General features: G+C 44.1%; 2 protein-coding genes across 2 annotated transcripts in view; both read left to right on the top strand.

The window, feature by feature from the left end:
• Positions 1-14578: 14578 nt before the first annotated feature.
• Positions 14579-27372, top strand: part of LOC124672398 — a gene marked incomplete at its 3' end in the record, with an annotated part of 96219 nt that continues 83425 nt past the window's right edge. The window contains exon 1 of the mRNA XM_047208634.1: positions 14579-14673. The remainder of the gene's footprint in view (positions 14674-27372) is intronic.
• LOC124675207 lies at positions 15539-17645 on the top strand. Its single transcript, XM_047211277.1, has 4 exons — positions 15539-15764; positions 15878-15932; positions 16600-17015; positions 17123-17645. The coding sequence occupies exons 1-4, from the start codon at positions 15613-15615 to the stop codon at positions 17241-17243; spliced, it is 744 nt and encodes a 247-aa protein (XP_047067233.1). The 5' UTR covers positions 15539-15612; the 3' UTR covers positions 17244-17645.

Genomic DNA, 27372 nt, shown 5'->3' on the forward strand with positions numbered 1-27372 from the left:
CGGGAGGGATAGCGAGGATCTCGGAGTTTAAGGTCTGTGGTTAGATTTATCTTAATTACTTTCTTGTAGTTGCGGATGCTTGTAAGGGGTATAATCACAAGTTTGTATTAGTCCTAGGAAGGGCGGTACATTAGCATAGGTTCACCCACACAACACTTATCAAAACAATGAAGACTAATTAGCCGTATGTAGCGAAAGCACTAGACTAAAATCCCGTGTGTCCTCGAGAACGTTTGGTCATTATAAGTAAACAAACCGGCTTGTCCTTTGCGCTAAAAAGGATTGGGCCACTCGCTGCAATTATTACTCTCGCACTTTATTTACTCGTACTTTATTCATCTGTTACATCAAAACCCCCTGAATACTTGTCTGTGAGCATTTACAGTGAATCCTTCATCGAAACTGCTTGTCAACACCTTCGCTCCTCGTTGGGATCGACATTCTTACTTATCGAAGATACTACGATACACCCCCTATACTTGTGGGTCATCAAGACTATTTTCTGGCGCCGTTGCCGGGGAGTGAAGCGCTATTGGTAAGTGGAATTGGTAAGGGAAATTTCTACTGTTTGTGCTGATTTTATTTCTGCTAGCTGCTATAATTCATTATGGAGAGATCTTCTCTTGAGTGTTTATTTGGTAAATCTACTACTACTGCAAAGGTAGTGGATGAGACGCTAGGTAAGGAAGAAATACCATACAAAATACCTATGAAAATTATTGAACGTGTAGTGGGTAACCGTTATACAGGGGATGGAACTGTCCACCCTGGAGATCATTTATTGTTCTTACATGAATTATGCGGTTTATTCAAGTGTGCAGGTATTGCTATGGATGAAGTGAGGAAGAAACTATTCTCTATATCGCTGTCTGGTAAAGCGGCGCATTGGTATAAATTCATCGGATAATGGGGATTCTCTTGAATGGAATGATATTGTGCCCCGGTTTTATTCTAAGTTCTATCCTCCAAGTGAGATTCACAAAGATCGGAATCGCATATATAATTTTTGGCCTCATGAAGGAGAGAGTATTGCCCAAGCGTGGGGGAGATTGAAGTCTTTAATGCTCAAATGCCCCATTCATGAGCTTCCTGGTAATATTATTATTGATAATTTCTATGCAAGACTTTCTTTTCAAGACAAGACCTTGCTGGATACTTCTTGTTCTGGATCATTTACACGCAACAAGGAAGAGTTTAAAAGGGACCTTCTTAATCGGATCCAAGAAAATACTAAAGGATGGGAGAACGATAAGGATAGAGAATCAGGTATAAATTATGATTATAAATGCATTGAAGCTTTTATGGATATGAGTGCTACTTATGGTCTTGATTCTCAAGTTGCTGCAAATCTTTATAAAGCGTTTGCTTCTCATTATGAATTGCCTAAGAACTTTGATAAGTATCATGAACCGTATAAAGATAAAATTGATTCATCTATAAATAAATGTGTTGTAGTTGAAACTGTTGATCATGTTATTCCTGAAGCTTATATTGAAAAAATCCTTTCCCTGCTAAAATAAAGGAGTACTCTGTTATAAATAGTGCGGTTCATAAAAGTGAAAAGAAACCTATAGAACCTGAAGAACAAATAAAAGTTGAACCTGCTGTTGCAATTGTTAAAGATCTTGTGACTGAAAATGTGGAGGATGGTCATATTATTTTCTGTAAAGATGCCTCTAATATTGTTTCGCATCCTAATAAGTCTAGGAAAGCTAGTGTTCCTATGCTATCTGTTAGAATTGGTGACATTGGTGCAAGTATTAGTGCTATTCCTTATGAGCTTTACACGGAGATTATGCACGAAATTGGTTGTTGTGAACTTGAAGATATTGATGTGGTTATTCGGCTGGCTAATAGAGAAACTATCTCTCCAATTGGTATTGTTCGAGATGTGGAAGTTCTATGTGGTAAGATTAAATATCCTGCTGACTTTTTGGTACTTGGTTCTGCTTGCTAGTAAATATTGTCCTATCATTTTTGGTAGACCTTTTCTAAATACTTGTGGAGCTATTATAGATTGCAAGAAAGAGAAAATTTTGACCAAATTTTCTGGTGAATCTTATGAGTTTAACTTCTCTAAATTTACCAAAACTCCTTATAAAATTGATTCGCCTAATAGTAATTTTAAAGTTGAACAGTGTGCATCTATTGCTCTTGCTCCTAGTAATCCTTTGCAGCAACATTTGGAGAATAGTGAGAGTGAAGTTTTTAGGGAAGAAAGAGATGAGCTTGATGAAATTTTCCTTCGTCAACCTATTCTTAAGCATGATTTACCGGTGGAAGATCTGGGTACAACACCACCACCAAAAGAAGATCCTGTCTTTGATTTAAAACCATTGCCTGATAATCTTAAATATGCTCATATTGATGATAAGAAAATATATCCTGTTATTATTAGTTCTAAGCTTTCAGATTTTGAAGAAGAAAGGTTATTGGAAATACTGAAGAAACACCGAGGTGCTATTGGCTACACTCTTGATGACTTGAAGGGGATTTCTCCCTCTATTTGCCAACACGCCATTAATATGGAAGATGATGCGAAGCTTCGTTGTTGAACCTCGGCGTCGTCTAATTCCTAAGATGAAGGATGTGGTAAGAAATGAGGTATTAAGACTCCTTGAAGCTGGTATTATATATCCTATTGCTGATAGTAGATGGGTTAGTCCTGTGCATTGTGTTCCTAAGAAAGGAGGAATGATCGTTGTGCCTAATGATAATGATGAGCTCATACCTCAAAGAGTAGTTGTAGGTTATAGAATGTGCATTGATTATCGAAAAGTTAATAAGGTTACTAAGAAAGATCATTACCCTTTACCATTTATTGATCAAATGTTAGAAAGGTTATCTAAAAATACTCATTTTTGCTTTCTTGATGGTTATTCGGGTTTTCACAAATTGTCGTTAAAACTAAAGATCAAGAGAAAACCACTTTCACTTGTCCCTATGGAACTTATGCTTATAGGCGTATGCCTTTTGGTTTATGTAATGCCCCTGCTACTTTTCAAAGATGCATGTCTGCTATTTTTCATGGTTTTTGTGAGAGTATTGTAGAGGTATTCATGGACGATTTTTCCGTCTATGGAAATTCTTTTGATAATTGCTTGCGGAACCTTGATAAAGTTTTGCAGAGATGTGAAGAAACTAACCTTGTTCTTAATTGGGAGAAATGCCACTTTATGGTTAATGAAGGAATTGTATTGGGACATAAAATTTCCGAGAGAGGTATTGAAGTTGATAGAGCTAAAGTTGAAGCCATTGAGAAGATGCCCTATCCTAGGGATGTTAAAGGTATTCGTAGTGTTCTTGGTCATGCTGGGTTTTATAGGAGGTTTATTAAAGACTTCTCCAAGATTTCAAAGCCTCTTACTAATCTTCTTCAAAAAGATGTACCTTTTGTTTTTGATGATGATTGTAAGGAAGGTTTCGAAACTCTAAAAAGAGCCTTAACAACTGCCCCTATAGTTGAACCTCCTGATTAAAACTTACCATTTGAAATTATGTGTGATGCTAGTGATTTTGTTGTAGGCGCTTGATGACCCTCAAGTATAGGGGGTGTATCGCAGTATCTTTGATAAGTAAGAATGTCGATCCCAACGAGGAGCAAAAGGTGTTGACAAGCAGTTTCGATGAAGGATTCACTGTAAATGCTCACAGACAAGTATTCAGGGGGTTTTGATGTAACGGATGAATAAAGTACGAGTAAATAAAGTGCGAGAGTAACAATTGCAGCGAGTGGCCCAATCCTTTTTAGCACAAAGGACAAGCCGGTTTGTTTACTTATAATGACCAAACGTTCTCGAGGACACACGGGATTTTAGTCTAGTGCTTTCGCTACATACGGCTAATTAATCTTCATTGTTTTGATAAGTGTTGTGTGGGTGAACCTATGCTAATGTACCGCCCTTCCTAGGACTAATACATACTTGTGATTATACCCCTTGCAAGCATCCGCAACTACAAGAAAGTAATTAAGATAAATCTAACCACGACCTTAAACTACGAGATCCTGCTATCCCTCCCGCATCGATATACCAACGGGGGCTCGGGTTTCGTCACTCCGGCAACCCCGCAATTGGCAAACGAGTACAAGATGCATTCCCCTAGGCCCATAAAGGTGAAGTGTCGTGTAGTCGACGTTCACACAACACCACTAGAAGAATAACACCACAACTTAAATTTCATAACATTGAATATTACTCAACCATACTTCACTACTAACATTTAGACTTCACCCATGTCCTCAAGAACTAAACGAACTACTCACGAGACATCATATGGAACATGATCAGAGGTGATATGATAATGAATAACAATCTGAACATAAACCTTGGTTCAACGGTTTCACTCAATAGCATCAATAACAAGTAGAAATCAACACCGGGAGAGTTTCCCCTATCAAACAATCAAGATCAAACCCAAATTGTTATAGCGGTGACGGTGTGCAGCGGTGGAGACGGCGGTGATGATGATGAAGATGGTGATGGAGATGATGTCCAGCTCGATGACGGTGACGATGGCGTCGATTTCCCCCTCCGGGAGGGAATTTCCCCGACGGATTCCTGCCCGCCGGAGAGCTCTTTTCTCTCTGGTGTTCTCCGCCCCGCAGAGGCGGCTGTGGCTCTTCGCGATGTACCTCTGGAGCTTAGGTTTTCGGGACGAAGGCATACGCGAAGAAAAGGAGGCCAGAGGAGCTGTGGGCCCCCCTCCTCACAGGGCGGCGCGGCTAGGGCAGGGCCCGCGCCGGCCTGTGAGGGGGGCCCATGGTGGCCCTCCTCAGCTCCCCCTTCTGGCTCCCTTCGTCATCTGGAAAAATAGGATTTTTCGTGTAATTCCCGTCAATTGTTGATCTTCCGAAATATTGCGTTCTGACGATGCTTTTTCCAGCAGAATCCTGGCTCCGGTGCACGATCCTCCAATAATCATGAAACATGCAAAATAGATGAAATAACATAAGTATTATCTCCAAATATGAAATATATCAATGAATAACAGCAAATTATGATATAAAATAGTGATGCAAATTGGACGTATCAGTGCTGTTCTTGGACAGCGAGTAGATAAAAAACTGAATGTTATTCATTATGCTAGTAAAACACTTGATGCTGCTCAAAGAAATTATGCTACTACTGAAAAAGAATTGTTAGCTGTAGTCTTTGCTTGTGATAAGTTTAGATCTTATATTGTTGATTCAAAAGTTACAATTCATACTGATCATGCTTGCAATTAGATACCTTATGACAAAGAAAGATGCTAAGCCAAGGCTTATTAGATGGGTACTTCTTTTGCAAGAATTTGATTTACATATTGTAGATAGGAAAGGTGCTGATAATCCTGTTGCTGATAATTTGTCTAGATTGGAAAATATTGCTTACGATCCTGTTCCTGTTAATGATAGTTTTCCAAATGAACAATTGGCTGTAATAAAGGTGAGCTCGCGAGACAGTCCTTGGTATGCTGATTATGCTAACTTTATTGTTTCCAAGTACTTGCCTCCAACCTTTTCAGCTCAGCAAAGGAGGAAATTCTTTTATGACTTGAGGCATTATTTTTGGGATGACCCACACTTATATAAAGAAGGAGTGGATGGTATTCTGCGAAGATGTGTTCCCGAATATGAGCAACAAGAGATATTGAGTAAATGTCATGGTAGTGCTTATGGAGGACATCACGCCGGAGATAGAACCGCGCAAAAGGTTCTACAATCAGGTTTTTATTGGCCAACTCTCTTCAAAGATGCAAGGAAGTTTATTTTATCTTGTGATGAATGTCAAAGGGTTGGTAATAGCTCCAGACGCAATGAAATGCCTATGAATTATACTCTTGTTATTGAACTGTTTGATTGTTGGGGATTTGACTTCATGGGACCTTTTCCCTCTTCGAAGGTAACACTCATATACTTGTTGCTTGTTGATTATGTTACTAAATGGGTGGAAGCCATACCTACAAAAAGTGCTGATGGTGAGACCTCTTTAAGAATGCTTTTAGACATTATTTTTCCTAGATTTGGAGTTCCTAGATATATTATGACAGATGGAGGTTCTCATTTTATTCATGGTGGATTTAGAAAAACTCTTGCTAAATATGGTATTAATCATAGAATTGCTTCCGCTTATCATCCTCAAACTAGTGGGCAAGTAGAACTATCAAATAGAGAAATTAAATCTATCTTGCAAAAGACTGTTAATAAAACTAGAAAGAATTGGGCTAGTAAATTGAAGGAAGCACTATGGGCTTATAGAACTGCTTATAAAAATCCCATGGGAATGTCACCTTATAAAATGGTTTATGGAAAAGCTTGTCATTTACCTTTAGAACTAGAGCACAAGGCCTATTGGGCTGTTAGAGAACTAAACAAAGATCCTAAACTAGCCGGTAATAAGAGGTTGCTGCAATTAAGTTCTCTAGATGAATGGAGAAGTGAAGCTTATGAAAATGCTAAACTCTTTAAGGAGAAAGATAAGAAATGGCATGATAGAAGGATTATCAAAAGAGAGTTTAATATTGGGGATAAAGTCCTATTGTATCGGTCTCGTCTCAGATTCTTTGCAGGGAAATTACTCTCGAAATGGGAAGGACCATATGTTGTTGAGGAGGTGTATCGTTCGAGGAGCAATTAAAATTAGTTCTCTCCAAGGCAATGCCACGCAAGTGGTGAATGGACAAAGACTCAAGCATTATATCTCGGGTGATTCTTATAATGCGAGATGTTGATGTTATTCGAGTGGAAACACCGGAGGCTTTCATCAAAGGTCAAATTGACAGTCCGCCGAACTCGACTTTGAATAGGTAACAGTACGAGGTAATAAAAAGTTCGCGATTTACTTTCCGAACAATGTTTTTGTCTGTTTTTGGAAAATATGAAAAATTACGAGATCGAAACGGAGTGGAGGAGACGCACGAGGGCGTGCCCCCATAGGCCGGCGCGGCCAGGCCTTGGCCCGCGCCGCCCTATGAGCTGGCCGCCTCGTCGCCCCTTTCCGACTCCGGTTCGACCTGGTACTTTCCTTATGACATAGAAATTCCTGCTATATAATCCCCCGGACCCCTGGAGGTCCGTATATCGTTTTATCGACGTGTTTTGTTTCGAGCTGTTTCTGCCAGGTTCTATTTTCAATCTAGGAGCACCATGGCCTCCAACAACAAGGGCAAAGGGCCTTCGAAGGAAGAAGTGAAAAGGGTGTCGTCAAAACAAGAGCAACAAGCTGTTGGGAGTAAGCAAATCTTGGTGGGATCTCGTTGACACTCGACGTTCTTTCTCTCATAACTTGCGGGGACCCTTACCACCTGCTTGTGGCCTCGACTCTTTCCCTGTGCCGGAAGAAGCTCTACGGACTACCGATGAGTTTTGTGGTCAATACCGGGCTCTAAGAAGAGAAGTGGAGATACTCCGGGAGGAGAATTACCGACTCCGTAGAATGTCTGGAATATTACTCGATACCCATCACAAGGTCGCCATCGCCAACTTCGAGATAACAATGAATCTCTTCGAGCCTTAGTGCGGAATTGCCAAGCTGAGAAACCGAAACCGAAGGAGATCCGTAAGAAGCGCGGGAGGAATTCATCACCACCATCGCCAAAGGAGTAATTCATCATCGGTATTGGCATCCCCTTGGTTTGTTCCAAGCTTGGGGAGTGCCGCGGTATCACATCATCACTACCTTTTACTTTTTACTATCAAGTAGTGTCATATCATGAGTAGGGAAGTTATCATATAAGATGGGTTGCGGTGTGGAAGTATCTCTCCTTTAGTTGGTTGTCTATGTATCCCTTGGTGTGAGTTATCGTTATGAAATATTAATGAGAAGTCTTATCATTTACATATTGCACACCTTATTTTAGCTTGCAATTTCTATTATATGATTGATCTTGATTTTATTATTGGTACCACTTTGGGAGCATTGAGTAAATCTATTTGGTTTTGGCAAACTTAGAATTGGTCAATAGCAACAACACCTTGAGGTTTAAGTAGAAAAGAGAAATATACATAGTTGTTTCATTGTCTTCCTTTCTTGTTAGCTCATAGCTTATTATTCTGAAGTTAAAATTGTTTGTGCTTACAAGAAAGATGCATGATTGTTTCTATCACATGTATATTCGTTTGTTTCCCTCAACTTTTGTGCTTGCTAATTAACCTTGCTAGCCAAAGACCCGTACTGAGAGGGAATGCTTCTCGTGCATCCAAACCTCAACCCAAACCTATGCCATTTGTGTCCACCATATCTACCTACTACATGGTATTTCTCCGCCATTCCAAAGTAAATTGCTTGAGTGCTACCTTTAAAATTTCTATCCTTTACCTTTGCAATATATAGCTCATGGGACAAATAGCTTAAGAACTACCGTGGTGAAGAATATGTACTTATGTGTCTTATTTCTTAGTAAGTTGCTTGTTGAGCGGTAACCATGTTTTCTGGGGACGCCATCAACTCTTTTACCTTTGTTGAATATCATGTGAGTTGCTATGCATGTTCGTCTTGTCTCAAGTAAGGGCGGTTTTCACAATCAAATGGTTTGAGTATGCATACTGTTAGAGAAGAACATTGGGCCGCTAACTAAAGCCATGATTCATGGTGGAAGTTTCAGTATGGACAGCTAATCCTCAATCTCTTATGAGAATAATAATTGTTGTTGAATGCTTATGCATTAAAGAGGAGTCCATTATTTGTTGTCTATGTTGTCCCGGTATGGATGTCTAAGTTGAGAATAATCAAAAGCGAGAAATCCAATGCGAGCTTTCTCCTTAGACCTTTGTACGAGGCGGCATAGAGGTACCCCTTTGTGACACTTGGTTGAAACATATGCTATGCAATGATAATCTGTGTTAATCCAAGCTAATTAGGACAAGGTGCGAGCACTATTAGTATACTATGCATGAGGCTTGCAACTTATAAGATGTCTTATACATAACACATATGCTTTATTACTACCGTTGACAAAATTGTTTCTTGTTTTCAAAATGAAAAGCTCTAGCACAAAAATAGTAATCCATGCTTCCCTCTGCGAAGGGCCCGTCTTTTACTTTATGTTGAGTCAGTAAACCTATTCCCCTCCATCTCAGGCAAGCATTTGAGTTGTTGTGATCAAACCATTATATTGTGATTTGCTTCATCATGTCTTTTACTCTTCCTTGTTTAGTACAAGTTTTATCTGAATGAATATAGCTTTGCAAGTTATCAATGATCATTATGATTGAGTATGCAAGATGAGCCATATAAACTTTAACATGAGAGCGCTGCTCGATAGATAAGAATAACCTGTTAATTGTTCTCTGACCAAGAACGAAGTTTGCCATCACCAACTATGATTTCTTATGCACCTTTATTTGTGATTACCTTATACTTGTTTCAAGTTAAGTTATATGAGGAAGTTGTTCACTAGAATGTCTTGTGTGAATGAATATGATGCTTCTTATCCGTATTTGATTTATCGAATCTTCACTCCATAAACATGTGGTCCTGTTTACCGAGTTCAGTTTCGCTTGGGGACAAGCGAAGTCTAAGCTTGGGGGAGTTGATACGTCCAATTTGCATCACTATTTTATATCATAATTTGTTGTTATTCATTGATATATTTCATATTTGGAGATAATACTTATGTTATTTCATCTATTTTGCATGTTTCATGATTATTGGAGGATCGCGCACCGGAGCCAGGATTCTGCTGGAAAAAGCACCGTCAGAATGCAATATTTCGTAAGACCAACAGTTGACGGAAATTATATGAAAAATCCTATTTTTCCAGATGACGAAGGGAGCCAGAAGGGGGAGCCGAGGGGACCCGAGGTGGGCCCACCTCATCGCCGGCGCGGCCCAAGGCCTGGCCACGCCGCCCTGTGAGGAGGGGGCCCACAGCCCCCTCTCGCCTCCTTTTCTTCGCGTACGCCTTCGTCCCGAAAACCTAAGCTCCGGGGGTACATCGCGAAGAGCCACGGCCGCCTCGCGGGGCGGAGAACACCAGAGAGAAAAGAGCTCTCCGGCAGGCTGAGATCCGCTGGGGAAATTCCCTCCCGGAGGGGGAAATCGACGCCATCGTCACCGTCATCGAGCTGGACATCATCTCCATCACCATCATCATCATCTTCATCATCATCACCGCTGTCTCCACTGCTGCACACCGTCACCGCTGTAACAATTTGGGTTTGATCTTGACTGTTTGATAGGGGAAACTCTCCCGGTGTTGATTTCTACTTGTTATTGATGCTATTGAGTGAAACCGTTGAACCAAGGTTTATGTTCAGATTGTTATTCATCATCATATCACCTCTGATCATGTTCCATATGATATCTCGTGAGTAGTTCGTTTAGTTCTTGAGGACATGGGTGAAGTCTAAATGTTAGTAGTGAAGTATGGTTGAGTAATATTCAATGTTATGATATTTAAGTTGTGGTGTTATTCTTCTAGTGGTGTCGTGTGAACGTCGACTACACGACACTTCACCTTTATGGGCCTAGGGGAATGCATCTTGTACTCGTTTGCCAATTGCGGGGTTGCCGGAGTGACAGAAACCTGAGCCCCCGTTGGTATATCGATGCATGAGGGATAGCAGGATCTCAGAGTTTAAGGCTGTGGTTAGATTTATCTTAATTACTTTCTTGTAGTTGCGGATGCTTGTAAGGGGTATAATCACAAGTTTGTATTAGTCCTAGGAAGGGCGGTACATTAGCATAGGTTCACCCACACAACACTTATCAAAACAATGAAGATTAATTAGCCGTATGTAGCGAAAGCACTAGACTAAAATCCCGTGTGTCCTCGAGAACGTTTGGTCATTATAAGTAAACAAACCGGCTTGTCCTTTGCGCTAAAAAGGATTGGGCTACTCGCTGCAATTATTACTCTCGCACTTTATTTACTCGTACTTTATTCATCTGTTACATCAAAACCCCCTGAATACTTGTCTGTGATCATTTACAGTGAATCCTTCATCGAAACTGCTTGTCAACACCTTCTGCTCCTCGTTGGGATCGACATTCTTACTTATCGAAGATACTACGATACACCCCCTATACTTGTGGGTCATCACGGCTACGTACGCAAGTGTGTGGAGTTGCGAATATCTTGCAGGGTTGAGAGCTGTTGCATTGGCGACAGGGACCAATCGAGAGATCTCGTTGCGTCATACAAGTTATCCTTCACTCCATCGTCGTGTTTCTCCGCTGCTATCACCCCGTGATCATCATCACCACCGTTGCTTACTGAGAAGATCGGGCCACCCTATATCATAGGCTCACTTCCACTATCCCACACACCCTCTCTCAAATCAACACAAACATTGTCTGAATCGAAATAAGCTGTACACGAAAAACATGCGTGTCAATGATACAAATCAATTCCCACAATCGGTTTCGAGTTTCGTCGGTCGTAAATCGTCATTTTCGTGTATAAAATTTTAAGCGAATTTTTCTAAATTCGTCGCACACGCTCAACTGTTTGAAATTTCCTTTGAGGGATAGATTCACCTCACCATTCTGCATGACTTTCATGTTGACAGGTTTTTGTTTCGGTGTACATACACAGATAGATAAATGACTCACAAGTATACTGTAAGTTGTATGCATGTGTGAGTAAGGTTTGGACTACTTTTGCTCAACTTCTGGCTCGTCATCTTCATGGACGCCGACATGGTGATGATAGGTGAGAAGTGAGAGATGATAATCCATGGTGGTGGAGTCATGATGGTGTTCGTCTTCGTGGTCGGCGACGTGCTGTGACCGACGTGATCGACGGTGTCATGGTGATGTTCGTCTTCGTGGTCGGCGATGTGTCCATGCTTGTGATCGGTGGTGTCTTGGTGGTGTTCGTCTTCGTGGTCGGCGACATGGTGATGCTTGTGACCGGCGTCACCGACGGTGTCATGGTGGTGTTCGTCTTCGTGGTCGGCAACGTGCCCATGCTTGTGACCGGCGTCACCGGCGGTGTCATGGTGGTCTTCGTCTTCGTGGTCGACGACATGGTGATGCTTGTGACCGGCATCACCGACGGTGTCATGGTGGTGTTCATCTTCGTGATCGGTGACGTGCCCATGCTTGTGACCTGTGTGGCCGGCGATGTCCTGGCGGTGTTCGTCTTCGTGGTCGGCGACATGGTGATGCTTGTGACCGCCGTCACCGACGATGTCATGGTGGTGTTCGTTTTCGTGGTCGGCGACGTGCTCATGCTTGTGACAGGCGTCACCGGCGGTGTCATGGTGGTCTTCGTCTTCGTGGTGGGCGACGTGGTGATGCTTTTGACCGGCGGTGCCATCGTTGACGTGTCGTGCCAAAGCTTGTGAACGGCAGTACCATGATGATCTTGTGATAGGTGAGGTAAGTTCATCATGTTACCATATAGGTGAGGCTATAAAAATCATGCGACCAACCAGTCAAAGTGTCATTTATTTTTTTCGATAAAGGATGCTTTCATTACTTTTATAAGCAATTACATCCAGCCTCTGCATAACCAGGATGCACACAGCCGTTTATGTTGTCTCAGGTTCGAGAATGATAAAAACAAAAAACTAGGCGAGATACATATCAGGATGAAACATATAACGCCTAAGAAGAAGGTGGGGCATCTATCCGTAGACTATGCTGCCACCCATGTTGGGAAAAAGTATCCCTCGCCGTAGCCTCCAACCGTGTACAGACCTCCCTAAACAGGTCTCGGTTCTCCACTCGCTGAAGAGGTAACCACGAACGGAGAATACCTGTACATCTGTAGATGACCTGCAACAAAGAGCAATTTATATTATTAAAAATCTTGTCATTTCTACATAGCCAAAGCGCCCGGATAATCGCTAGCGCCCCCACCCTAAGAAGCAACTTAAACCTTGAATCGACACCATGAAGCCAATTACCAAAGACATTGGCAACACTAGTCGGAGGATACAGGGTTGCTACTTGAATGACTGACCATATAGATCTCGCGAACTGGCACTGGAAGAATAAGTGCTTGATTGTTTCGTCCTGATGACAGAAAACACATCGAGTACTCCCATGCCAATTACGCTTAACAAGATTGTCTTTAAGACTGCTCATAGTGGGAGTAACATAGCTAGTAACATCACACATCTCAAGGTATTTTAGTGATATGGCATGCTAATAAATGAAGAAAGAGAGTGAGGTGGTAACTAGCTATGTTACCATAACATCACACACCTCAAGGCAAGATGAGTCTACAACATAATAAATGATACAATGCATGATACCACATATAAGTTACTACCCACTATAAAGGTAGTAACCTTGACTAGTAACTTGACTAGTAACATAGCATATGTTACTAGTCTAAGTTACTCCCCACTATAACCCAGCCTATCAAACGATGTGTGATTCGTGAATCGAAGCCTGTCCGAAACGAAACGGGAGTACCAGCCATCAAACTCACGGGACTCTTCTCCCGAAAGCTCCTCCCCTTTCCAGTTGCTTTGAGAGTCGCTCCTGCCAGACCGGGCCGACCCGAAGCCAATCTTGCCGGCGATGCCGGACGGGAAAGGCTAAGGCGAGGTGCCGGAGTTTGTTCTGTACATACTAGATCCAGTAGAAGTAGGTTTTCCTCTAGTAGGGTGTTCGGCCTCCTGCCGTTGACTGGCGTTATGCCGACCGGATGCGTGCTGCCGGCGCGGGCGAGCGGCGTTTGGTGGCTAGCAGTGGAGATCTCGATGGTGGTGGCGGCGTGGTGCCGGCGGCTGCTGGAAAGATCCTCCATGGCGCATCCCTTGAATAAGCTCGTGGTCGAGCCTCTTGATTCAGTTCTAGAGGCTAGTGGCTGTGCAGGTATGATGGAGACTATGGTTCTTTCACTCTTCTTCAACCACCGAGGAGATGGAGGAGGGGAGCGGACGGAAGTAGCTCTGCAACATACGGCATGGCGGGAATATATGGCTGCTACTTCTGGCGGAGTTCTTCAACTGCAGCGAATAGACGATGTGGTTATCCATGGTCAACGGAACCACTCCGCACTGCGGTGCTGTTCGTGCCGCAGCTTCGTCAACCTCCTGGCCAGCGTGCTATTCTGGAGGCCCTTCAGCTACTCCGTCATGGCGCTCATCCTCAAGTCATCGCCAAGTGGTCTCGTCCCCGGCGGCGGCGCTGACGGCCAGGACGTCGAGTGCATCTTCGTTGGGAAGGGACTCGATTGCTTTTGCAAATCTTTTCGTAGGGTCCTGCTTGTAATTTCTGAGGACCTGGCTATTATTTTACTTTCTTCTAAGGTCCTTGATGTAACATGTAATCCCACCTTTTAATGCAGTCTGGACCTTTCGAGGTCCTTCCCCTGTTAAAAAAAATAAAAAATGCAGCCTACCAAACTCCCCCTTGGTACTACACCGCGCGCAACTCTCCCCCACTCGTGCCTGAAACGGACGCCACGAAAACCCTCGGCGCCTCCGCGCGGCGGCGATCATGGCCGCGGCCCTCCGCCTCCTGCTCCGCCAGCACGCGGCCGCCCCGCCGTCTCCGATGCTGCGCTCTCTGTTCCCCGCGCCGTACTCCAAGGTAAGATTGAAGTAGTCTCGCTGCTTGATTTTGTTTAAACCCTTGCCTCGATTGGGCACACTAACTTCGATCCCCTCTCCAGGCCGCCGCCGCCGCCGCCGCTGCTACCGCCGACAGCTTCCCCGCCGCGCGTGGCGCGCCCCTGTCGCCTCCCTGTCTGAGGGAGGTTACTCCAAGGAAGGCTCCTCCACCTCCAAAGGTATAATCTTCGTAGTGAGCTAGATAAAGTGTTTCCGACCCTCCCAAATTCTGAAATTGGGGCAGGAAGACGTCTCTGTTTATACCTAATTCCTGCTTGCTTGTGCAATACTGCCTTGATTTGACTGTTTCTTTGATCCGCAATCTGATGCCTGCGCTGGACCATAAATCACCGTCGAGAACTCTATAATTCCCGTCTTCCGTGACTCAATGCAAAGTCAATTGGCAAGTATGTGCCTTTTACTATTGTTATGGGGCTGTACGAATTCTCTGTATTTGTGCTTCAACTGGAGAGAGCGAGATTCAGCGAGAACACTCTCCAGACATGTTCTGCTAATTTACAGCAGAGAACGATACATAATTTATTGACTCGACGACAGTGCAACAAACACTTCCAGCATCGCGTTCCCTGGACTCGTTGGTGTTATTCCCGTTTGTATTTAGCTTTCCCTTGAAGGCCAACCAGAGAAATACTGATAACTGACGAATCACTCTAACCCAAATGTAGTTGTCTGGTTGCCTATTGAAGCAGAAATAAGAAGTTGATACTGATTAAACTGTCTTTGCTTGTGTTAACATGGCTTGAATGGTTTACATTTGACATCTATGTACCATCTACTGTTTTTCCTTGTACTAAAGTCTATTAAACTGTAGGGTGAACCGTGCTGCTGGACAACTGTTCCAAGTATCATCCCTGACAGTACAAAGTCGTTCCCGGATAAACTGAAGGATCTCAAGGATCGTAAGAAGACATTGCAAGACATGGAAAAGGATATTGAGGAGCATGAGAAAATGATAAGCAAAGCGCTGGATGACCGTACGGTTGCTAATGATTTGTTTCAGCAAACGGCTTGATGACCGTAGGAAACTTCTTGCCAAAATAAGTAATGTGCCAGATGATTATCCAGAAACACATAATTTGCTTGATGTTCTTGCCAAAATGAATGATATGATTGATGGTTTAGCCAAAGTACGTAAGATGCGACTTGATTATGACAAAGATTGGGCCATTCAGGAGGCTAAGACTCGTGTGTTTGATGAACAAATGAAAATGTTACGTAAGAAGCGTGAGGACTATCTCACTGCTTTGAGGTAAAGAGATCTACAATCTATTCTTATTTGGTGTAATAAGCAGTATATTATTGTCATTTTTTATAACTTGTGTTGATCCAAACATGTTTGTCTCTCCTTGTCTATGTTCGAAGGCGGTATAATGAATTGGCAAGATCCACCTTGGAGCAGGAGGAGAACCAGGAGAAGGTAAAGAAGGTTGCAAAACTGGGTGCCACTGTTGGCCTCGTGGGAGGGCTTCTGCTGATCGATACTGGCATATATCTAGATTAGAAAGCATGTAGTTTGCTGCTTTGTCTTTTCGCGTAGAACTGAGCTTACAGATGACTAGGCCGAGCTGGTATTTAGAGTGGCAGAGTAGTAACAGTTTACTCTTTAGTTGATTAATCTCTCTCGGCCGTTGTGATAGTTCATTTGTGGGAAGGCTTCTGCTGATGCTTGCAGAGATGTTGTTTAGAGCACCTTGAAGTCTGCTGCTATTTCTTTCTCTGTAGAACTGAGTAGCCCGATAACTATGCTCAGCTGGTATATAGTGTAGTGAAGTAGAATTTAACTGTTAGTCTGTGTTTGCCATCGTACGGTGCATCTTAGAACCTGCAGGAGAAGCTAAGATAAAGCCAATTGATACAATTGCTATAATTGAAGTTATCTCTGTGTAATACTAGGGCATGACTCATGTATGCTATCTGACAAATCACTTTAAACAAAAGTAGTTGTCTGGTTTCCTATTAGGGCAGAAATGTGGAGTTAATACTGATTAAGTGCCGTTGCTTTTGTTAACATGGTTTGAGTTGTTTGCATTTGACATTGATGTGTCATCTACTGTTTTTCTTAACTGAAGTTGATTAAACTGTAGGATGAACCACGCTGCTGTGAAACTGTTCCAAGTGCCATGACTGACAGTACAAAGTCGTTGCTGGGTAAACTGAAGGATCTCAAGGATCTCAAGGATAGTAAGAAGGCATTGCAAGACATGGAAAAGGATATCGAGGAGCATGTTGAAATGATAAGGAAAGCGCTGCATGACCGTACAGTTGCTAATGATTTGTTTAGCAAACGGCTTCATGATCGTCAGGAACTTCTTGACAAACTACGTAATTTGCAAGATGATTATGGCAAAGCACGTAATATGCGAGATGGTCTTGCCAAATTAAGTAAAATGGAAGATGATTATGACAGAGATCAGGCCATTGAGAGGGCTAAGCGTATTTTGATTGGTGAACAAATGGAAGTCTTACGTGAGAAGCAGCAGGACTATCTCAGTGCTTTGAGGTAAATGGATCAACATTATATTCTTATTTGGTGTAATAAGAAACTTATTATTGTTATTTGTTATAACTCGTGTTGATCCATATATCTCTCCTTGTCTATTTTGGGAGGCGGTATCATGAATTGGAAAGATCCACCATGGAGCAGGTGCAGAAGGTGAAGAAGGTTGTAAAAGTGGGTGCCGCTGTTGGCCTTGTGGGAGGGCTTCTGCTGATACTGGCAAAGATCTAGATTCGAGCAGTGTGCAGTTTGCTTCTTCTTTTTGTGTAGAACTGAGCTGACAGATGACTCGGCTGAGCTGTTTTTTTTTGGAGTGGCAGAGTAGTAACATTTGACTGTTTAGTTGATTATTTTCTCTGTGCCGGTTTAACAGTGCATTCGTCGGAAGGCTTCTGCTGATAAAGATCTCAATTAGAGCACCTAGGAGTTTGCTGCTACTTATTTCTGTGTAGAACTGAGTTAGCCAGATGAGTATGCTGAGCTGGTATTTAGTGTGGTGGAGTAGAATTTAACTGTTTCATTGATTTGGACCGATTTGAACCTGCAGTAGTAGCTAAGACAAGGCCAAGTTATACAATTGCTATCATTGCAGTTATCTATATGTAATACCAGGAGATAACTCACTTTATGCTATGAAGACTTGGGCTGAAAAAAATGATGTGTTGCTCTTTGGGGTGATGACTTAGTTGTATTTTTGTTCTTCAAATCTTGCTGGTCAGTATCAAGGTGAGTCATGTAACAGTAGAATCTGGAACAGTTACTCTCACGCAGAACAGAAACTAACATTAAAGTTTCGTGGCCCTACCTTTCAAGAAAACGAACCGTTTCAAGGCCTCACCTTAGCCACGTGGTATATATGTCGTGAGAGCAACTGCTACTGAACACATTAGATGTACACAGTAGCGATACGGATTTGATGGACACGGTTCCAAGTGAGCATATAACCTGGACCATTAGTAGCTGTATGAGATTAGGGGGTGATATGTCACCGAGAAAATATACAGTTGAGATACAGAGCCTATACGCCATCAAGGCCATGCCAAATACAACCTGTTCTGGGCCACTGTACCGTCCGAGTGGCAAATATGCACACAATAGTACACGTTTCTTTTATAGTGGACATATTAAATTTATAACCCACTGAGACTAGGACTCAAAGACAGTGTTAATGTATCCCAAGAACATCGAACTATAATGTATCCCAAGAACATCAAACCATACAACTTGTGCTACCTGCAATAAGGTGATTTTGCAAAAAAAAAAAAAAGGTGATGTGAACCTGGTGTGAAAGTTTAAACGTTATACTTTTGCTAATTTGAGAGAGAAGAGAAGCAGTCATAGATGAAGAGTCAGTTGCAACACGACTCTATTAAACTTTTTGAGATTGTGAGGTGGGCCAATATTAATAGTGTAGTACATCTTTATACGCGGATTCGGTGGATTTGGGTGCGCGCGAACCTGATTATGAAAAAAAATTAAAAATATACTATTTCAATGTTTCAGAAAAAATTGAAAAAAAACATGTATGTACACATTATTTGATACTTACTCGTGTATGTTTTTACGGAAAAATACGACTGTATGTGACCTACACAAAAATGAAAATAGAAATAGAAATTTCTTTGAACAATACAAATCCAATCATTATATTTCATTTGAACATTTTGTCATTTTCTTGTAGGCCACATACACTCGTATTTTTCCGAGAAAACTTACACGAGTAAGTATCAAGATAACATGTACATGGAAATTTTTATTTCAATTTTTTAAAAAATAACAATTTTTCAATTTTTGAGGAACCGGGTGCGCGCGTACCTAGGTTCCGTTTGGTATTTTCGAACTACATAAGCTTAGCTAACTGGTATATATTATACATATTAACAATTGAACTAGCAGTAGATGACATGGCAATAAGATCTATTAACTATTTATTATTATTATTTCTCTATTTGCTATCTTAGTTTTGTGCATGTGCTAGTGTATAGGCCTATGAACACATAGTATATAGCGATTAAATTCAATTATTCCAGAGATGTTTGGTGCTAGTTGGGATTTGGGCTAGCATGACTATCTGTTTCATCATAACTTGGTTCTGGTTCCTTGAAATAGTCACCAGGACATATGTATAAAAATTTGACAATAAAAAAAATACATGCATGGTAATGAAATTTATAATTTGTATTAGTACTCAATTTTGTGTCTTTTTAATAAGTGTCTTAACTAATTGTTATGAATTTGAGTGTTTTTCTGTTTCCCAAAAAAAACATGAATTAAGTGATTTATCAATTCTTTAAAGAAATAGAACTTATGACGAAATTGTTGATATTAATCTAAAGATCAAATTTGGATTGATATCAAGTTCACGACCTTAATGTTAGTTGATATTTGTTTGATTCATGATGCTAATGATTGTTAGTAAAATGAAACGTTGAAGTGTGGGATCCATTTAATTTTGTTAAAAGTTAAAATCCTTATAATTTAAACAAATATATATATAAATATATATCAACATCCCCAATATCAAACCGAAACAATATAATGGTCTATTTTTACAACATTAAACATTAGGAATGATAGCTACATTGAATGATGGTGGGTCCAACAATATGTCACTACTATTTAAAAAGGTTACATATAGAAAATGAATTGATTTTGTACACACGCGCATGAGTGTGGGTGTATTCGTCACCGTCGATTTATTATTCGAGATTTACGCTCGTCCTAGTAGATAGAAAATTAGCTCTCCCTCACCCCTCCTTTTATCCAAATCTCAAAACAAAACAGATGGTGAAGGAAAGAACCGCACTCATAGGCGTAAGTACAAAAGTATTGACATATAATTTTTGAACTCGATCATGTTAAACTTTTTCACATTCATATATTCATACATAACAAGGGATGCCCTAATTAGCATCTACAGGAAAGAATAGTTATCCTACATCCCATGTTTTTTCGTAGCTGCACATGATTTTTATGACAGGTAAGTTTATCATTCCTCAAAAGAAAATATAGACACGCATGAACTTTTTGTTTACGTGGCGTACGAAAATAAAATGTAAAATACACTTTTTTTGTGGTTCTTGCTCCATTATGGTTCACATATTGTGTTTTTATGTCAAATTTTGTGGTACGAGTCAATATAATGAATGTAATTATTTTTCTATCAAAACACTAAATAAAAATGTAACAACGTGAGAAAACTCTGGGTACAAAATTATGTACTATCCACCCTCGGAGCTAAATAGTATATATGACTATACCAATTAGTTGCTATCTTAGCGGAAATTCAAATTCAACTGTTGGGTGCATATGCTCCTTCCACTTAAAAAGTAATTTTTAATTGCTAAAAAAAGTTCAACAAATTCTTTCGCATGTACATTTAGACAAACTATGTGTGTTCATAAGTTTCACCAAAAACCGATGTTTTTTGCTGTTGATGTAAAAAAGACAAAACAGGTCCCACAAAAAGCCTTTGAGCTAGTTTGGCATCAAAGTTTTTATAAAACCAAAGTAGTGTAAAACTGCAATATTTTCTGTATAGGCAACAAATACTATACTGCAAAATTAGTTTTGTGCAGTTTTGTGAAAAGACGAAGTATAGAAAACTATAGTTTTTGTTGAAACCAAACACCTCAAAGTATTCAATACCATGGTATTTTCAGAGACCAAAGTATTCTTAGAATACTTCAAAAAAACGGTGTTGCCAACCGGCAACCTTATTTTTAGCACTAAATTTTGTCTTTTTGTACAGCCCAAAAGATAATCTGATATTTTTCATGGAAACACTTTGTACGCGTGTAGCATGATGAAGATGTACATGGATTTTCCATTTGGCATTTTTTGATATTCAAAATGTATAAGAGATGCATTTCAAATTAAAAGGGAGCATATGCATCTGGGAGTTACAACATCACTCACCTTTATTTTAGCGAAAATTCGCTTTTAATCTCAGGTCCAAGAAATGCATCTTTGACGAAAAATGCATCTCAACATCACTCAAATATGAGAGCATATGTTTCCTTCACCCAAAAACTAAATCTCAAAATATGAGAAAAATACGAAAAAATTCCCCACCCGTCAACTCTAGGTACGTATTGATGTCTACGCACACTTCTATTCCTGTAGACAGTGTTGGGCCTCCAAGAGCAGAGGTTTGTAGAACAGCAACAAGTTTTCCTTAAGTGAATCACCCAAGGTTTATCGAACTCAGGGAGGTAGAGGTCAAAGATATCCCTGTTGTGGGTATACTTCATGGGTGTACCATCGACAGTGCCTAGATCCGGCAAGCCCGGGTGGCCCATAGACGGTGATGTGGCATGTGGCCCATCAGGCGGCCCAGTTGCTGTTGATCATGAAAGATGAAGTCCAACCCAGAATCAGTAAGCCGGATCCTGACCGACCTTCGGAGGAAGCCGGATCCGTGGAGGCCCATAAGGAACCCGGATCCGTGGAGGCCCATAAGGAACCCGGATCCAGTACGACGTATATGGAAGGCGGATCCTTGATGTACACGGCAAGACATTGTACCGTAGTTAGGCAATCTGTAATCCGGCTAGGACTCTCCATGTAAACCCTAGATCCGTGCGCCTATATAAGCCGGATCCCGGGAGCTCTAGAGGCACAACCACAACTCATTGTAACAACGCGAAAGTGCCCAGATAATTCCAGACAAGCAGCAGTAAGCCTTGCCATCGTGCAGGTGATCCGAAGATGGGTAAATCGCGTACCACCGTCCCGAGGACTCTCCGCTCAATGGCCCCTACTTCTTCTCCCCTCCATGAGGATCCCTCCTCTGGAGTACCGTCGAATAGGCAACGACAGTTGGCGCCCACCGTGGGGCCTGCGGCGTCTGGAGGCCGGAACCGGGAGTGTTCTACCTTCGGAGGCATCGGCGACACCATCGCCGTGGGGCGCGTCAAGTACGCCGGAAACTTCCCGATCGTCCCCGAGGATGAGTGCTGGATTCCGGCTAAGACAAACCCCGTCAAGCTCTCCATCATCCTGATTGGCGGGATACACATCTTCATCGGCGAGACCGTCGATTCCGACGGGAACGCACTGGTAAGTAACGCTGACACGACCGCCGCTGAGCAGGACGCAGTCGCGAAGATCCGATCTGAGTCGCAGGAATTTCCTAAGGAAGATTCCGCCTTGGATCTGGAAAAATCAAAGCCCACCCAATCCGCCCCTGAGCAGGAAATAAAGGTGGAAGACCAATGCAGATCCGCCTGGGTCTCCCAGGTGTTAGAGAAGCAAAGGTGTCACTTCGTGCACTTCATAGCCCATACCGCCGGAGCCGCCCCTCAGATAGCCGGAGCTGGCCCCGCGCAGGTTGAGGAACCGGAAAATAACGTTGCCCCGGATCAGCAAGAAGCTGTCGGAGAAAGCAACGATCCGGGTGAAGAATCGATCCTGGGCAACCTCAGCCCAGTTTCCGGGGATACCCCCTCCATGGATACTAACGAGTTCGATCGCAAGGTGAAGGAATTCGGATACGGTGAACAGCCGGAAGTTGAATCAGCCCAGCCGATGCAGGTCCTCGCAACCGTGGCACCGCTGGATCAACAGGAACGCGAAGACGAAAACACCACCTCCGACCCAGGGCCGTCCAATGTAGGATCTTCGTTAGATCGGGAGCGTCCGCAGGAGGATTTCCTGTCCCCAGAGGAGATAGTCGCGCAAGCACGCATGGATTTAGTGGCGCAGTCTGACGTCCTCAACAAACCGATAACCACTGGCGATGCCGCAGATCCAGAGGCTTTAGAGGCCACGAGAAAGGAGATGCTGGCCACAGCCAAGAAGTTCGCCAATACCGCAGCTGCAATATTGGATGAGAGGGCAGAAGCTGCAAACTAGATGGACCGCTTTAAAAGACAGGATCGCGAAATCACTGAAACACTCGAGCACGTCAAGCAGATGAGGAAAGAGTGGGAGGTGAAAATGACCTATGCACAGGCGGAGGCTGATAGAATCGTCAGAGAAGCAATCCCTCCCCGCAGGATCAACTTCGCAACCCCTGTGGAGCAGCAGCCGCTCGCAACTCCAAAGGATAACATGAAGAAGGCTGCAGAACTCCTGAAAAAGAAGGACGAGGAGATTGACATCGACTATGTTCGTACGCTCGTTGCCTCAGCAATGAAGCAGCAGAGCAAGGCAGACACTTCGCGCAGGTTGGAATCCAATCCGGATCAATGTGTCTCTACCGCGCAGAAGGACGCCCACGTCAATCGCCATCCCGACGATGAATCGCGCACCGGATCCACGGAGCGCAGAAGAAAAGCAAGGGAACACCCAAATCCGATCCCCGTACCATCAAAGACGCCTCCGTCAGATCCGAAGAAGGGAAAGGATGCAATGTATGCTGGTAGGAACAAGTACCGGAACCCGTCACCTCCGCCTAACGGGTACCCGCGTCCCCCGCCCCCTCACCGCCACAGTCCAGTCGGAAACACCAGACCCCATGGGGCCGGTGGAATCAACATCCGCGACATGCCGCCGCCGAGAACCAGGGAGCGTACGCCGGAACCACGTCGGAACCAGAACAACGATCGTGACCCCGAGCCCAGAAGGAGCCGGAACAACGATCGCGAGCCTGAGCCCAGGAGGAGCCGGAACGCGGAACGTGAGCCTGAGCCCCGCCGAAGCCGGAACGACGGAGGAGATTATCACCAAGGTGAAGGTAGCCACCGGAGCTGGAGCGAGCCACGGGAAGACCGCCGGGAATCCGAGGGCGGAAGCAAAAAATCTCACAGGCCCCCTCGCAGATCTCCCTCACCACCACCAAGTGGCGGAGGCGGAGGCCGGAGATCTCGTTCCCGCTCAAAAAACCCGGGCGGCGGCCCACGTGATGCCCGAGAATGCCTCAATGAGTACAAAACTGATTACATTGGCCCAAAGTGCTTCGGCAGGATGATTCGAGAGGAACCAAAGCCAAGGATGAACCTCAAGCTACCCGGAAACCTAAAGAATTATGATGGCACGGAAAGGCCGGATACCTAGATTGAGGATTACTATAATGCAGTAACCTTTGCCGGAGGAACCCCTAATATTGCTCGCCGCATGCTTCGAGCTGTACCTTGTAGGTCCAGCCCGGATCCGGCTCGGTGACCTCGAGAAGAACTCCATCTTTTGCTGGTTTGACCCGAAGAATGCCTTCGAGAAACACTTCGAGGGCACCTACAAGAGACCTGCCACGACAAGCGACCTAGAGGCATGTATCCAGAAGAAGGGTGAAACATCAAGGAGTTTCCTCACCCGATGGTTGCAAACCAGGAACGAGTGCGAGAACGTCGATAACCGCACAGCAATGCACGCCTTTATTGGTGGCTTACAGCGAGGAGGACTGCTGCGGCACAAGCTAACTTGCTTGGTCAATGCAAACAAACTGACGTTGGATGACATGATCACCATCGCCAGCGATCATACTGCCGCTGATGACGACGCAGGTGGAGATCTAGCAGCTACAGCAATCCCCCTGCATCAGCAAAAGAAGAACCGTGATAACGGTAGCAACAGCGGCACCAAGCGGAAAAATCCCCCTGATGACCAAAGGAGTGGCGGATCCGACTTGATCGCCATGGCCTTCCAGCGCGGAGGCCAAGGAGGCGGAAGAGGCCGCGGCCGTGGAGGAGGAGCTGGAAGGGGCCAACAGCGTGGCGATGAGGTCACCGCTGCCGGAACCCGCGCCCCCCAAACTTATGAAGAGTACAGAGACATGCCTTGCCTGGCCCATCTGGATCCGGTTACAGGGAAGTCCACTCACACCAACCGCAACTGCAAGTGGGTCAACGATCTCAAATCTGACCCGGAAGCAGGATACAAGCGAGCCCGGAAGCACCGCCCACGCGGCAAATGAGGCAAGGGCAAGAACAAGGACAAGGAGGAAGACAGTTCCGAGGCGATGGACGAGGACGATGCTTCGCCGGATCCCAAAGCCGGATCCGCAGCTAAACCCAACCCCTTCGATAAAAAGAGTGCGGGCGCGTACCACACCTTCTTTGGAACTCCAACAGTCCGTGCAAGCAAATCAGCTCTCCGGATCCTGAACGCCACAGTTCCCGCTGTGCCGCAGTATGTCAGGTGGTCGGAAACTCCGTGTACGTTTGATAGAAAGGATCATCCTACTGCCATTCCGAAAGTGTGCTATGCCTTGGTTGTAAGTCCCCGCATCGACGGGTATGATTTCTCCAAGTGCCTCATGGACGGCGGAGCCAGCCTAAACATCATGTACCTGGAAACTCTGGAGCGGATGAACCTTACCAAGGAACAGCTCAAGCATAGCACCACCGAATTTCATGGTGTGGTTCCGGGTAAAAAGACAAATTCCTTGGGCAGCATCAGACTTCCCGTGGCCTTCGGCGATACAAACAATTACCGCGAAGAGATGATCACGTTTGAGGTCGTGCCCTTCAAGAGCTCCTACCACGTCATCTTCGGCAGGCCCACCTACCACAAGTTTCACGCAAGAGAGTGCTACATCTACAACAAGCTCAAGATTCCGGGTCCAAAAGGTATGATTACCGTATCCGGAGACTACAAGAAGGCTCACGAGTGCGAGTTAGGCGAAGCCGCCTTCGCAGAGTCTGTGATATCTGGAGAGGAGCTGCAAGGCTACAGAGCCGCGGTGGATCCGACTGAGATGCAGACCACCAAGAAGCAGATCTCCGAACAGAAGACCTCCTTCAAGGCCGCGATAGAAACCAAGAAGCACGACCTCATCGTAGGCGACAGCTCTAAGCAGGTTTCAGTCGGAGCCAGCATGGACCCCAAATAGGAAGACGCGCTCATCGAGTTCCTCCGCGCTAACATGGATATCTTCGCATGGCAACCTTCTGACATGTCTGGAGTACCAAGGGAACTCGCCGAGCACTACCTCAACATAAACCCGGGGGCTAAACCGGTGAAGTTACTAGAGGCAAGTTTTGTAGTAAAAGTTATCCATACTGATTGGGTCGCAAATCCCGTCCTTGTACCCAAAAAGAACACTGGAATACTTAGAATGTGCATCGAGTACTCCGGCTTGAACAAGCATTGTCCGAAGGATCCGTTCCCCTTGCCGCGCATTGACCAAGTAATTGATTCGATGGCAGGGGCGGCTGTGTTTTCTTGACGCATATTCCGGGTATCATCAGATCCGGATGAAGAAGTCCGACCAAAAGGCGACCTCGTTCATCACCCCCTTTGGCACTTACTGCTATGTCATCATGCCCTTTGGTTTGAAAAATGCAGGTGCCACCTACCAACGTACGATGCAGCGGTGCCTGAAGGACCAAATTGGCCGGAACGTGCACGCTTACGTCGACGACATCGCGGTCATGACCCGGAAAGGATCCGACTTGATCAGCGACCTCACAAAAACCTTCGAGAATCTCCGTCGGTACAAGATGATGTTGAATCCGCTGAAATGCGTCTTTGGCGTTCCAGCCGGAAAACTCCTTGGCTTCATCGTCTCTCACAGGGGCATTGAGGTTAACCCGGAAAAAAATCAAGGCAATCCTGTGTATCAAAAGGCCAACTTGTCTCAAAGATGTGCAACGACTAACTGGTTGTGTCGCAGCAATCAGTAGGTTTGTTAGCCGTCTTGGCGAGAAGGCGCTTACCTTTGTACAAGCTGCTGAAGAAAACAGACAAATTCGTCTGGGACGACGCAGCATATGCAGCACTACAGGGATTGAAGGAACTACTCACCTCTCCACCTATCCTAGCAGCTCCAGAAGAGTCAGAGCCCATGCTCCTATACCTGGCAGCTACCAACAGAGTCATCAGTCTCGTCATCGTGGTAGAGCGAAAGGAAGAAGGTCACGGATACGGAGTCGAAAGGCCTGTCTATTATATTAACGAGGTACTAACGGAATCCAAGCAAAGATATCCTCACTTTCAGAAGCTAGCCTACGGCGTGTTCCTAGGTAGCAGGAAGCTGAGACACTACTTCCAAGAGCACCCAGTAACAGTTGTGAGCAAAGCTCCACTGTCGACGATTCTCAACAACGCTGACGCAACAGGACGGACGGCAAAATGGGGCATCGAATTATCCGCCTTCGACATCGCTTACAAAGCCAGGACTGCGGTTAAATCCCAAGTCTTGGCAGATTTCGTCGCAGATTGGACAGAGGCTCCGGATGCAAATCTGGAGCCGGAACCAGAAACATGGGTCATGCACTTCGATGGGTCCAAGCAGCATCAAGGCTCAGGAGCCGGAGTCACCCTCAAGTCCCCTACCGGAGAAGAACTGCAGTACGTTTTGCAGATTCACTTCGAAGCTACAAACAACATGGCGGAATACGAGGCTCTACTACACGGTCTGCGCATCGCTAAGGAAATTGGGATCAAGCACATAATTTGCTGCGAAGATTCCGACCTG

The sequence above is a fragment of the Lolium rigidum genome, chromosome 7 (genome assembly GCF_022539505.1).
Source record: "Lolium rigidum isolate FL_2022 chromosome 7, APGP_CSIRO_Lrig_0.1, whole genome shotgun sequence".
Taxonomy (NCBI): Eukaryota; Viridiplantae; Streptophyta; class Magnoliopsida; order Poales; family Poaceae; genus Lolium; species Lolium rigidum.